Source organism: Aptenodytes forsteri, unplaced genomic scaffold (genome assembly GCF_000699145.1).
Source record: "Aptenodytes forsteri isolate BGI_AS27 unplaced genomic scaffold, ASM69914v1 Scaffold223, whole genome shotgun sequence".
Taxonomy (NCBI): Eukaryota; Metazoa; Chordata; class Aves; order Sphenisciformes; family Spheniscidae; genus Aptenodytes; species Aptenodytes forsteri.
In genome coordinates, this window is record NW_008794742.1 from 1,067,044 (window position 1) to 1,080,585 (window position 13,542).

General features: G+C 36.8%; 1 protein-coding gene across 1 annotated transcript in view; it reads right to left on the reverse strand.

Moving 5' to 3' along the window:
* The window catches only part of LRRC6 (leucine rich repeat containing 6), a 37,060-nt gene extending 23,931 nt beyond the window's left edge, over positions 1 to 13,129 (reverse strand). The window contains exons 1-6 of the mRNA XM_009273973.1: positions 13,099 to 13,129; positions 9,701 to 9,868; positions 6,326 to 6,403; positions 4,113 to 4,285; positions 2,936 to 3,135; positions 1,625 to 1,813 (exon numbers count right to left, since the gene is read on the reverse strand). Coding sequence (XP_009272248.1) covers positions 1,625 to 1,813; positions 2,936 to 3,135; positions 4,113 to 4,285; positions 6,326 to 6,403; positions 9,701 to 9,868; positions 13,099 to 13,108 — 818 coding nt within the window. The 5' untranslated portion in view covers positions 13,109 to 13,129. The remainder of the gene's footprint in view (positions 1 to 1,624; positions 1,814 to 2,935; positions 3,136 to 4,112; positions 4,286 to 6,325; positions 6,404 to 9,700; positions 9,869 to 13,098) is intronic.
* Between the last annotated feature and the right edge of the window lie 413 nt (positions 13,130 to 13,542).

Below are 13,542 nucleotides of genomic sequence, written 5' to 3' on the forward strand. Positions count from 1 at the left end.
AATAATGTTTCTAGATTAAATCTGTCTGCTCATGTGAGCCATTTTAAGGCAAATTCAGTCATGTCATAATCATTAGAGTTTAAGATAACTTGTTTCTCTTTGTGCTGAGATGAGCTGAAAGGCCTTGTTCTGGCAATGAACAGGCAAAGGAGAGCCTGTGCACCTTTCAGCTGCAACTGATTTTACACTTGCCTGAATTTTCTTTGAATGAAACTGCAAGTATTTACTCATTTGGCAATAGCCAAAGGTGCTCAGTTTATTATCAACTGTCCAACTATACCTCAGCTGGCAAATTTAACGTGTGCTAACATGTCATAGATAAGTTCAAATTTAGCATTGGTCTGATTGAGTTCATGTCAATTTTGTACTAAAATAAACATCCTTTTATACTGAGTAACTTATACTAAAGTTACATTTCAGCTCCTGTCCACCAGCAAGGATGATTGGAAGTTGTCAGGCACACTTTTCTTTCTCACCCTTCTCATGCTACCTAACAAAAATCTCACCACCAAACCAAAATGAACCATGAAAGGATTTTTAACTCCTTTAAATGCTTTGGAAATTTAAAAAAATCCAGAAAGGAATTATTCTATTTTTATTATAATGCTATTTAGACTTTACTTGAATATTTAGAGGGAAGTACTTGGAACACATTTGCTTTTGACTAGAGCAAGGCATCCCCAAACACAGCAAAATTCTAACTAGCTAGAATCTGGGTTTCACAGTAGTTCTTCTGGGAAAGTGCTAGACCTTGAATTAATAATAGCAACAAGTTATGCAGATTTCCAGATTTCTTGGAGAGTTCCCTAGGACTGACTTTTTCAATACTTAGGCTTGATAAATCTTTTTAAAAGCATGCCCTTAAAAAGAACAGCTAGAAAAATCTCTGGCACAAATGCTGTTATATAAGCAAAAGGAAAAAAAAAAAAGAAAAAAAAAAAGGACATTGCTTACAATGTTTGTGGAACTGATAAGCCAGCAGCAATAAAATAACTTTTTTTGCTAGTATCTGCATTAATTTTCCATGGTCAGCAAAACCAGTGGCAACTTTAGAAAGTTTTAAAGGCTTTTCAGGGACCAGACATCTTCAGATACACCATGCCAAATAGCATAGATAACATGAAGAATCTTATTACTCAGGACTAACACCTTTGATAAAGTATGTGAAAAAAATTCTAAGTCACATGGAAAACGTACCTGAAATGCCACTTGTGCAAAAATTTTGTAGCATGGCCCGTAGGGCATTTATATAATGCAACCTGCACTCTGGATAAATGCTTTTAGCGAGAATATTAAACATTGAACTACATGAAACATGTTAGCTGACAGAAAAGTGAAACTTCTAAAGTCCATAAAACGGAGTTGAAAAGAGAAATTATATTTAAAAACTCTGAGGAAAAACAAGATAAAGGGTATCATAAATAAATTTTAGAAAATGAAACAAAACAAAATGAACAATCTGAATATTTTATTTAGATTATATAAGCATATTTTCACAGGCAACAGGGATTTAAGCTGCCAGTTCTCCGTAATACTTAATGTGAGGCAGTCGCCTACCTCTACTCTGTACCTTTGAAAACTTTCCCTTCCTCAATTCATAGAATATATTAAAACAAAAACATACCTTATATTGTCTTTAGCTCTCCGTTTTTCTTCAATATATCTGTGAGTTTCTAATCTAGATTCTGGAGTGTATGGTGTAGGCTCCTCCCAAAATCTTCTGTCTTCTTCATCATCTTCAACTGTTCTCCACGTTTCTTCTTCTCTGTCTCCTTCTGCCTGATGGTTTTCTTTGTTCTGTAGGGAGTCTGAGCTACACAAGATCACATGGAATATTATCCCAATGAAATGAAGGAAGAGCGCTTGCTAATCAAGTCTTGCAATAATATTTTTTTAACCCAATACTAATAGCTGTATAATTCCTACCAAGAACAGTATCTTACAGATTTGGACAACATTCTCTGCTCTGCTTCTTTCATCAATCAAAACATATTTCGACATAATGTTTTTCATTTACTTAACTAAGAAGTGATACTATGGTTATGCCTAACCCTCTGAAAACCCCGACAGATAGTTCAACAGATTTAATTTCAGGAGCAGAATTTTCAGATACCCTCACAACTTTCAGTTGTGTGATGTTTAAGTATTCCCAATATCAGGAAGCAGCAGCAGATTAGAAATTTATAGGGTAGCAACATTTTACTTAGGCATCTCCTCAAGTGCCATCTTAGAACCTGAATCATTTTTCCCCCCAGCCCTAAGCCTCTGTAATCTTCAGAAATTCTCTATCAATATAGAAAGAAAACTGAATTTATGATACAGCTGTGATCTATGAGGACAAAGTTCTATAGCCAGCTCCATGGAACTTAGTCTCTATTGGTTTAAAAATAAGATGGATGGCAACTGCAGTGGAAGATGACCCCAGACAAAAATCCTTCTCCTATCTAGGTAATCTCAATGATATTAGGTGGAAGAAGTATAGAAATCAACATTCCATAGCCTTTCACATCTCAAAAGATCTGTAGTATTCCATTTCAGTCTTCATATCTAATAACTCTAAAGCAAAAGAAATTATAGGTGAACAGCTGCTTTCTCTGCAACCTCTGCATTACCTTAAATAACAATATCTAGCTGTTCTCCTGAAAGAAGTGCTCAATTACACTGTTTTGGGACCCAGACAATTTACCTTGGAGTTTTGGGACAAAAATTTTATTGTACTGTCTGCAGGTCGGTAATTAATTATGTTTGTAATTAATTGTATTTTTCATTAGAGATAACATGCATAAGGAGAAATAATTCTGCTATAATCGACAATAAAGACAAAACAAAAGATTTAAGTGGAATTATATAAACTATTTAATGAGGAAAAACAAAATTCTTAATGAAGAAAGAGAAGAATGATGTTTACTCACAAACTGTTGTTGCTTACTGTTACCTGTCAAAACCAAGCTTAGATTCCATTTGTTTTTGTTTCTTGTCCTTTCTTTCTTGCATCCTTCTTTGAGCTTCTTCTTTTTCTCTGGCCCTTTTGAGAAGGTAAGCTTGTTCCTGTTCTCTGATTTTCTGTTTCACTTCTGGATAGTTTTGAAGTGCTTGAATCCTCTCTGAACGTTCTATTTCTTTACTATCCAAACACTTCCCAAAGGGAAAAAAGTCAATATAGATATGTGAGAAATTTTAAACATATTCAAACCAATAAATCCATTAAACTGTATGTTAATTTTGATAACTACATTCTGTAAAAAATTAAAAATACGCCTTTCAAACTTCCATAGCACTATGTAAGTTATAGTATATTAAAAAGAGCTAGCAATAAGTTGCTATTCAGACCTGAAAATGGTTTTGTACGTGTGAGAGCTCCTTTTTGCATTTTCCAGGAATTTCAGTTGGTCTTATTAGACTATGTAGTAGAGAGAGTCCCTTCAGCCATTTCTAATATTCGTCCAACCTTGATTCAGCTCATGAAACTATTACAAAATTATTTCTTTTGATGTGTTAGTTTATTGCCAAATAAGTGAGCTGAATCTACTCTTAATAAGTTAAGTAAGCATCTGTGTTTCTCCAAGGGATACATGTGGGAGCATATTTCAGGACTGGGACTGCCTGTTTCCATGGGAGAAAATCATTACATCAGTACATCATTGCACAAAACCTCAATCTCAAAGCATCTATTTACAGTCGATGCAATATAGTGCATTTTTACATCGATTTCTATCTTTCTACTGCCTTACACTGTTGGCTTGGTACATATTGTTGGTATGGTACCAACAACGTGGTAACTTTCTGCAATCATGAAAATAATCTAAAAATGCATTCTATATATAATGAACTGTACAGTGTATTTATTTTTTCAGAACTTTGTTTAAGGATATCCAATGAAAATGACAGAAAAGTTAACAAATGCATGTGGTTTAGTCGAAACAGAACCAATTTATTATCACATTATTTACTGTAGTCACTTATTCTTCAGAATAGAATTTAATTTCCTGCGGACAGTAAGAAAAATGCTCCTAGTTTTCCTACCACAGGCATTTATTTTGTTTGGGATTAGTATGTTCAGACAGCAATGCTGGTTATTGATTTGGATATAAATTTAATTTTAAAAATCTTACTTTTAATTGATGAAGAGTTGCCACCACAAATTGTCTATAACCTTCAAATTCAGTACATGGGTTACCCACTAGAAACAGTTCTTTCAGATGTATATTATATTTTAGGGCTTCAATACTGGAGAGTTCACCAATGAAATTTGCTGTCAGGTCAAGTTTCTTCAGTTCTTCACAGCCTGTTTGAAAAAACCTTAATTCAATTTGTCCATAACATAAATGTATACATGACATACACACATACACAAACACACACACCTGTGCACACACTTGGATATAAAACTGTCTGCATTTGTTGTCTGTATACTAATTTCATCCTATCAGGATACATCTTTTCCAAGCCACAAGTAAAAGAGTGACTCACAGCTTAAGTTTATGAGGTCACAATATCCATAGCAAGAAAAAAAGTCTCAATAAAATACAAAATATCAAAACTTATTATTGGTTTTATCACCGTCAAAACTTTGTGGTCAGTGCTTGTGTACTAGATGAACTATTAAATGTTTCTTTTCTGGATAGGCTGGACTTCAGTTTTAACAGTCTGATTGCCTTGGTACCCCTCCTCAACTGAGTCTTCACCATATGGCTAAAAGAGTGTCTAATTGCTTCAGGAGAGCAGGATCATTTATGGGTTTCATTTCTGTGTACTGTTAATCTTAGCTAACATTATTCAAGTGTAAAGATAAGGTTTTCTAAAACTTCACTCCAAGTCAAGATGAGGTTTTCCACTCTACGGACTCAGCTATCACTGAATCTCTCCACTCTATTCACAGCTATCATTGTGAATACTTTATCACTGGTTAAATTGCAAGTATCGGTGAGAAAATGTTAACCAGAACAATTCATTATAAACAGAAACTCTAAACTAGCTAACAAAACGCTCTGGGAAATAAGGATCCAAAATTTATCAGCCTATCCTTTTATCATAATCTGTCTATGAATCATAACCTTGACTCTAGGAGTAAAAACGTTCAGCTAAGAGCAAGCTCAACTTCGGTGCTCATCATTGTAATCACTTCCTTTGCATGTCTATTTGGCAAGTATTTTATCATAGTGGAGCTGAAAGAAAATAAACAACTCAAAATGATTTATTAGGGGATTTAAATAACCCAAATTTTTGCAAGGCTCACTCCCAAAGGTTCTGACTCCTATGTAAATGACAAATCACAGTAATAAATAATGCAGCCTTATAGAGGAACTTAAAATTTACTGGCATGAAAACAGATGCAAGCTGCTCAACAAATTGCCAAATATGTAATGTACTACCTATTTCTTGAACTTTTACAAATTTGTGTTTAGTCTATTTGCTTATTTTTTTAATTTGATTTAAGCCATCTTCTTGAATCAGCTTGTAGTCTTAAAAAAAAGCACAAAAAAACCCAAAACAAACAAAACAAACAAAAAAACCCAGCTTTTTTTTATTGTTCCCTTGTCAAGGTGGACATTTTAAAGATTCAGCAACTGGCCTAATCAGAATCAAGAAAGGGAAAGAAATCAAGTCAGAAATTATTCAAGTAACATGGAATGTGTTTATGGGTGACTCTAAGACTTACATTTTGATCTTGGAAAATGCTAGATCTTTGCACATTCAATTATAGTGACAGGAAAAAGGATTAAACATGGATTAAACGCAAAACAGACAGGACTTCATGCAATGACAGAGAAAAGAATCATCTGAAAAACTCTTTAAAAATACCCCAGACTGCCAATGCAACCTGTGCACAGAGTAGAACCTTCTTGTGTGTGACATTTGATTGCTAAAGTGAAGATGAGTGCTGAAACGTTACACAAGAGAGACTTTTTACAGCCTGCATAGCATTAAAAAAAAAAAAAAAAATTGCATTGCTCCAGCTATCCTGCATAACAAATTATCTTATCTTTACAGTGGGGAAATACCAATTTCATGAAAAATTTGTATTCCCGCTTTGTAAAGTATTAAAGAATAGAGCTATCATAGCTGGCAACACTGGTGAGAGAGTATGCAAAAAGCGAGTTAAAATACATTTAAGAAAGTTCAATGACAAAATTGCAGCAGTCGGAAGCACTTGCTCCAAAGAACATTTCTGAAATGCTGCACACAAAAAGGCTCTTTCTGAGTATCAACAAAGTACCTTTACTGGTGGACATACTTAATGGCTTCCACCCTCTTTTACACTAAGTCACAACTTAACTTACATGTTTCAATATGAAAAGGCAAAATGATTTGTTTAAAATCTGACCTTCCAGATTTTCAATTCTTTCAATGTTGTTCAAAGCTACATTTAAATATTCCAGCTTCTTTAGTTTGCCCACATTTTCTGTAACAAAACATAGATCTGTTATTTCCGTTTTCTTCATTGGACAGGGCATTATCACTTTACTCGCTCACTTTACTTCAAAGAAACAATAAAGCAGAAAAATAGGAAGGACAAATTAGAATATGTATCAGGTTACTGGGCATTAAAATTTTAATATTAATAAAAAGACAAAACCAAAAAAGTTGTCTGAAAACAAAAATTAAAATGAAAAAAGTAAAAAGAAACAAGGAAGGTTATAAACACATTTTTTATCACAAATCCATAAAACACATATATAATGCAAGAGGACTGGCCAAAAAGCATGCTGAAACATTCCATTTGTCATGAAACTCAGAAAGGATCAGGCCATACTTAGGCAAGCTTTATAAAATTAGAGTTTTACACTCACTTATATAGAAAAGATTGGCTTCTTTAGTATATATTTATTTTTTAAAGATCTTTTATCTACAGGGTTAATACAAGAAACTTCCTCTCCTCCCTTTTTAAAAATTTTGCAAGTAAGGATTTATATGACTTCAGTATGAACAAAACAAAGCCACACGCCCCTCCCCCTCCTAATCTGGAATCTAACCTGGATTATTTTCACCATGAACTATTGAAATTGGCAGGTTCACAAGGTGTGGGGTTGTGTCAGAATGGCTAGCATTTCCTCCTTTGAATACACAAAGGGGGTAAAGAGGGAATAGGGTAGCAATGATCTTTGTCAGTCCCAAAAACGTCTGCAAAATGCAAATACCCTTTGAGATGCATGCCACAGGTCAGAGACATAAATCTGAGACAAGATATATAGTATAACTTGTGTCACGGTTCACCAATTTCTCCCCAGTCACCCGATCCTTCGAAGATCTGACTAGAAAACCTATCCAATGAAGTCATAAAGTTTACCTCAAACTCTAATTCACAAGCCACACTGATTAACTGCTGCACAAACTGTTCCTGCTGAGACAAACAAATACAAGCAGAGGGAGCTTCATCTAACCAACACAGATCATGTCTACAGCTGAGTCAGTTGTCTAGGCTCCTCTATAATCAATAAAGAGAAATAGGCTCTTCAAGGTGCAAATTGTGTTATCTTAAATTGGCCATCTAGAACCACTGAATCAAATCATGCTCAAAAATATGCCTTTTCTTCCTCACTGGTTATAAAGGGAGGCTACAGTAACTGCCTAAGACGTAGATGTCTAAAAGCTTGGTGACGTGAATCCTACCACTTAGTTTACTAAGACCTTGGAGAGATGTTTTCTTCATAATTCACAAACAGATGATGAAATTAAGTTCTCAGCAAGGACTTGTGCAGCTTAGAATGGCTGTTCATTTTTCTTACAGGCTTTCTGTAATGGCAGTGCCTGTACACATGAAGATGTGAGAGAGACAAGTGTTGAAGCCAATGATGTCTTGTGGGTTTTTTTCCATTTATAGAAAAAAAAAAAAGAGCCAGGACTCATCCATACAGTGGATGCCTTACAACTTGCTATCTGATTAGTAGGCAAGTCTGATCTTGAGGGTTGCATAAAGGTTTTCTTTAAGAGAACAGACACATCCCAATAGAGTCAATATAAACCATTTGGCTATGATATTTTGAAGTGTGCTTGCAACTGCTGTGTGCTCCGCATGGGCATGTTGGTATCCGCTGGGAAGAATAACTTCTCAAATTCAGTACTTTGTAACACAACCCCTATTGGCAACCTACAGGCTTTTGTAACGGCAGTGCCTGTACGCATGAAGATGTGAGAGAGACAAGTGTTGAAGCCAATGGTGTCTTGTGGGTTTTTTTCCATTTATAGAAAAAAAAAAAAAGAGCCAGGACTCATCCATACAGTGGATGCCTTACAACTTGCTATCTGATTAGTAGGCAAGTCTGATCTTGAGGGTTGCATAAAGGTTTTCTTTAAGAGAACAGACACATCCCAATAGAGTCAATATAAACCATTTGGCTATGATATTTTGAAGTGTGCTTGCAACTGCTGTGTGCTCCGCATGGGCATGTTGGTATCCGCTGGGAAGAATAACTTCTCAAATTCAGTACTTTGTAACACAACCCCTATTGGCAACCCTTTTGGTCGCTACTTACACAGTGCTTTTTTATTTATTTATTTATTTGTTACTAAGGCATTATCTCGGAAAGCTGTTACATTATACAAGGGTATATGAAGTAGGAAGTTGGATACTTTTCCAACTCCTACAGTTCAATAAAAATTGAATGTCTCAGAAATGAGATTGCTGAAAAAAACTTGTGTCCAAAAAGCAATAATCTGAACAGTAATGTGATATACCATACTAACCTAAAGGAGGTATGAGTGTTGACAAAAGAACGACATGAAGTCTTGTGCCTTATTAAGGACACAGTAACAGAGAGAAAAACAACTTAATTTAGTCCCATTTTTGATGGGGCAGAGCAGCATAAAGCAGTTTCAAACACCTTATTCTCTCTGGGAGAAGATTCCTCCGCTCAAAGAAATGCAAATGTTATCAGTACAGATACTCCCTAGAAGTTTCCTGATGAGCACCTCCAGAGGATTTAAAGCCTTTGCCTACAAGTCCTGAGCACAGAATTTCACCCTAAAACTAGATTTTTTTTCTTCCTCTTAAGGAACTTCAAAGAAATATGCTAATATAATTCCTGAGCACTTCTGGCTTTCCATTCTTCATCTACACACTATCTGTAGAGTCTAAGCTTTTCCAGCCCAAGGCCTGATGTCATAACATTCTGCAGAGAGCCTAGCAAACATATGAACCTGTACCAAAAAACATGGACCATATGAACTTATACCTTCTCCTGTAGGGCAGGAAGACCATTGAGACTTTGCTGTATAGAGGTTTTTTTAATGCACAAAAGCAAGTATTTTATCCGAATGAAAATTATTTCAATGTTAACAAAAAATACCATTTGTATAAAAACCGAATTTAAAAATGAGCATGAGGAGAGCTGGTCCTAGGATACTACAGTCCATGATATATGCTAAACTGTTTGTCTCTCTGCCACAAAGACAGAATATTTAAGTTATATCTTGATTTATGACATTTTAATCAATAAAAGGTGTCCACACTCATATTCTAGTGACCTTTATCTCAGTGCTATCTTTTTCATTTAAAATTTCTCTTGCGAATTTCACAGCTTCTTAGAGATTTACTAAAAAGACAGGGAAAGGAAATCTTCTAGGAGCAGATCCACAAAGAACTTTCCTGTAGTTACTCACTCTACATTCCCTTAAAGTATAACACAACAGATTTTTTTTCTGATTTCAAAATTATGCATGTAAACCCATTTAAAAAGAAACATATCCAGAAAACACTTACCAATTTTTGGAATTAGATTATTCTGAAGATAGAGAATTTTTAAATCTCGACACCATTTGTCAAGATACTCTAGTTTTTCTATTTCATGCTGATGTAAAGAGATTTCTTCCAGTGAAAAAATTTCACAGTTGTTATGTTCTGCACGTCTTCTAACAAGTTCTTCAGTGACTGAAAGAAACATTAGATGTCATATCTCCCTTGAGTCATTTTCTGCCATCTGACTTATGAACAACTTATAAAATCATTAAAATCTTTTGTTCCACCATACCAAATACATATCCGGTAGGAACACCAACAAAAAAAAAAAAATCTGCTAGAAAAGATATCAAGTGCCAAGTAACTTCAGCCCACTCTGCCACAGTAAGCATCATTTGTGAAACACACGTCACCTGTAACATTTAGAAAAATCCATATGAAAACTGCTGAGTCTTCCATAAGAGTGCTATACAACCCTTGCAGAAATTAATCCAGCATCCATTATTTTCAGCATAGCTCGGGTTGCAGATTGATTCATGTAGACAAGCAATGGAGTGTTTTATGCTCTTTTATTTCCTGATGCCAGATGTTCACAAAAAGTAAACTAGCTACAGTGTGTCATCATAGTCTTCTGCCAGCACAGTGTGCACAGAAATAAGCAGGATGAAAGCTGAAAGTGGGCAGATATTTTTTACTTTTTCAGTGCTTGAGGCAAAGCCATAACTAATTCATGCTTATAAATGTTTATGTTAGAATGAAATTTAATTCTGGGTATTTCTTAAGCACTAACAACTCATTAGCAGCTAGCAAAGGAGTTTCAGTGGCCAAAAGACACTGGAGACCTGGGTTTAGAGTTTTCACATAGTAATATTTAATGCCAGGCAATCTTTCAAACAGTGAAAAGGCTCTGTATAATGATGGTAAAGAAATTCTATGAGAACCAGTGCTCACTCTTGAGCTAGATGTTATTACTTTGTTTCCAGCCCACTGCACCAAAAAAGCCCTAGCATTTTCCTCTCCTTGACAAGCAGGGAACTACAGTGAAGTACTGATTAAAAACCTAGGGTTTTATCAAATTAGCATAGGTATTTTCATGATTGTTAATGCCAAAAAAAGACTAGCAAGCCTTTCAAACAGACTCTGAAGAAAAATAAGTAAAAAGTTTAGAGATCTGTGAAAACAAATTGTTCCCACCATGCATTAAGTAAAAGTATTCTTTCATCACTTCTTTGTCTCAGTGAGGTTTTGCGAAATCATCCAGTTTTATCAGTGGTCCTGGAATGGCTTGCACACTTTCACATGGACTGGTCTGCTGCAAGCTGGGTAAACTATGTACCAACACAGCCCAAACTCGCACGTGTCAGTGCAGGTCCTCTATCTACAGCCTTTGGGAAAGCAGTGAAACTGGGTTTGCATATATTATATTATTTACAGATGACCAGGGTTAAATCTCCCTTCTGTTCAACAGCGTTTCATCTGACATGGTTTACAGAATTATGTAATGGTGATACTGATATTGATGTAAGAGGGGATCCTGTCTGCACATAAAGCATATTGGGAAAGGTAAGTGTCTTTTTCCTTTTTAATCATGTTGGGCGGGTTTGCCGCATCTGAACAACCATCTTCCATTCAACAGCCCATTGATTAAACCTGATTAAATTAATAGAGAAAACAGAAAAAAATGACAAAAATTGTGACTAAATATTTTAGTCTTCACAGAAAATATGAAACCCATTGGCATTTCTAATAAGTTACTTGGCAAATCTGCTGGAAATTAAAAAAAAAAAAAAGGCCTGCTTACTAATGTGTTTGGTGGCAGATCTTTCTGTGCCAGTATTTCCAGTGCAAACAGGTATTTCTGAGCAAGAAAACAACAATATTCCACGATCTGCATACAAGCACATTGGAGACATTATGTTTTATATCCTTTATACAAAAAGAAGTCATACAAACTATTCTGGACAGAGTTTTATTACAGTCAGATTTCCCTTTGCTGATGAAAAGAAAATTTAAGTGATTGTTGCAGTGATTATGCAAAAACATCCACTTTCATTACCAGATGGTTTGCAAAGCAGAGACAATCATTCCCAACAGAATCTACAGTGAGGCTTTAGAGACCTATTTTGGGGACCTGATGTAGGGAACTGAGTGAATATTTGACATTTTGTATGCTAACTAGTTCATTTAAGAGGAACAATGGAAACAAACTTGCAAGACAAAACAACAAATTTGAAATAAAAACTTTCCCAGGACACTGACAAAACGCATTGTAACATTATTTCTCACTGAGAAGTTCATTAGCCAGATTATCTGATGTTGTGTGCAGTAACAGGAGAATGGACCACTGAGATAACTGGATGATAACTGGAGATAACAACAGATCTTGAAGATCTTACAGCTGGGCTTCCAAAAATTACATGTTTTACTCAAAAAGGAGCAGATACGAAGGAAAGCATTAAAGAAATTGAAAGAATAAGCAGGTGGACAGTTGCAGGTATATCAAGAAACAGTGGGAGAACCTGCGTTTCAGAAAAGTTAAGTATGCAACCATTATTTTAAGACTCAAATTCATGCCATGCTGTTCAGGAGATGAAGCCATTCTCCTTCAGGCAGTGCCTGATCAAAGCAGGCATCTGCCAGCTTCATGCAGAGAGAAGGAGTTCCTTTCCAGAGCACTTTTTTAGCCCAGCAAGGGACTGGCAGTCCAGTGATGGTATACAATCAAAGCAGATTACAGGGAAAATCACAGAGGAAGGGAATTCCTCAGTAGCTTTTTTCCTGAGTGATATGTATGAGCACTCAGTCTTTTAGGTCATACTGCTTTACTGCTAAAAGATTATAGATTCATAAGTAATAGTATGGCGTATTTTAACCTCATTAAGGGTTTTTTTATGTCTCTGATAAAGCATCTGCATTGGCTACTTCTGCCTAAAAACAATAAATTATCATGTGGTGTTGAAAATTTGTAACTGCAGGGAAAGGACAGCGCTGACAGCTCTAGGCCCAGACACAAGCCATCCCGTCAAGAACCTCCCCTTCCAGGGGGCTGCCCCACATACAGAGGGGTTCCTGCCTGCACAACCCCGCTGCTGGGCCTCTCGGGGGCTGTTTCGGGAGGCAAATGCACCCCTGTGCTGGGCTTGGTGAAATAAAATGGGTTGTTATTACAGGGGAGGAAAGAGACCAGATAATCAAGCAGGGTGAAGAGAGCAAGGGAGGCAGGAGGGGAGAGGGGCTGCCAGGGGAGTATGGGGATGGCAGGGAAGGGGGACAAGTGTGTGGAGAGGGAACATGGTGGCCAGGGAGTGGGACACGTCCTGGGGAGACGAGAAGGGGCCCGGGGGAGGGGAGGAAAGCGGCTTTCGGCGACACTCACTCCGCACGCCGGGGGGAGGAGGAAAGCGGCTTTCGGCGACACTCACTCCGCACCATGGCCGCCTTCAGCTCCCCGCCCCCTCCCCCCCCCCCCCCCCCCGCCCCGCCCCACCCCATCCACACCGACGTGTCCTTACGTCAGAGCAGCCAGAAGCACTTGTGTGCCTGCCCAAGAAGCGAAATGGCTTTTGTATAATCCAGAAGTGAGATTTCTACGACTCTGGCTGCTCCTGACCCCTTTCTTTGGCTGGGCAATCATATATGAAATCCCTTTTCCTCAGGCATGTATCTTTCATCTATCCTTTGTATGACACTTTTGTCCTCCTCCTGCATATTCATCAACTAGTCTGCCTAACACATTTTGGGCTGAAAGCGTGTTTTCTGTTGGCTATGGAAGCTGCCTGTTCCCGTGATTCACAGAATCATAGAATCATTTAGGTTGGAAAAGACCTTTAAGATCATCAAGTCCAACCGTTAACCTAGCACTGCCG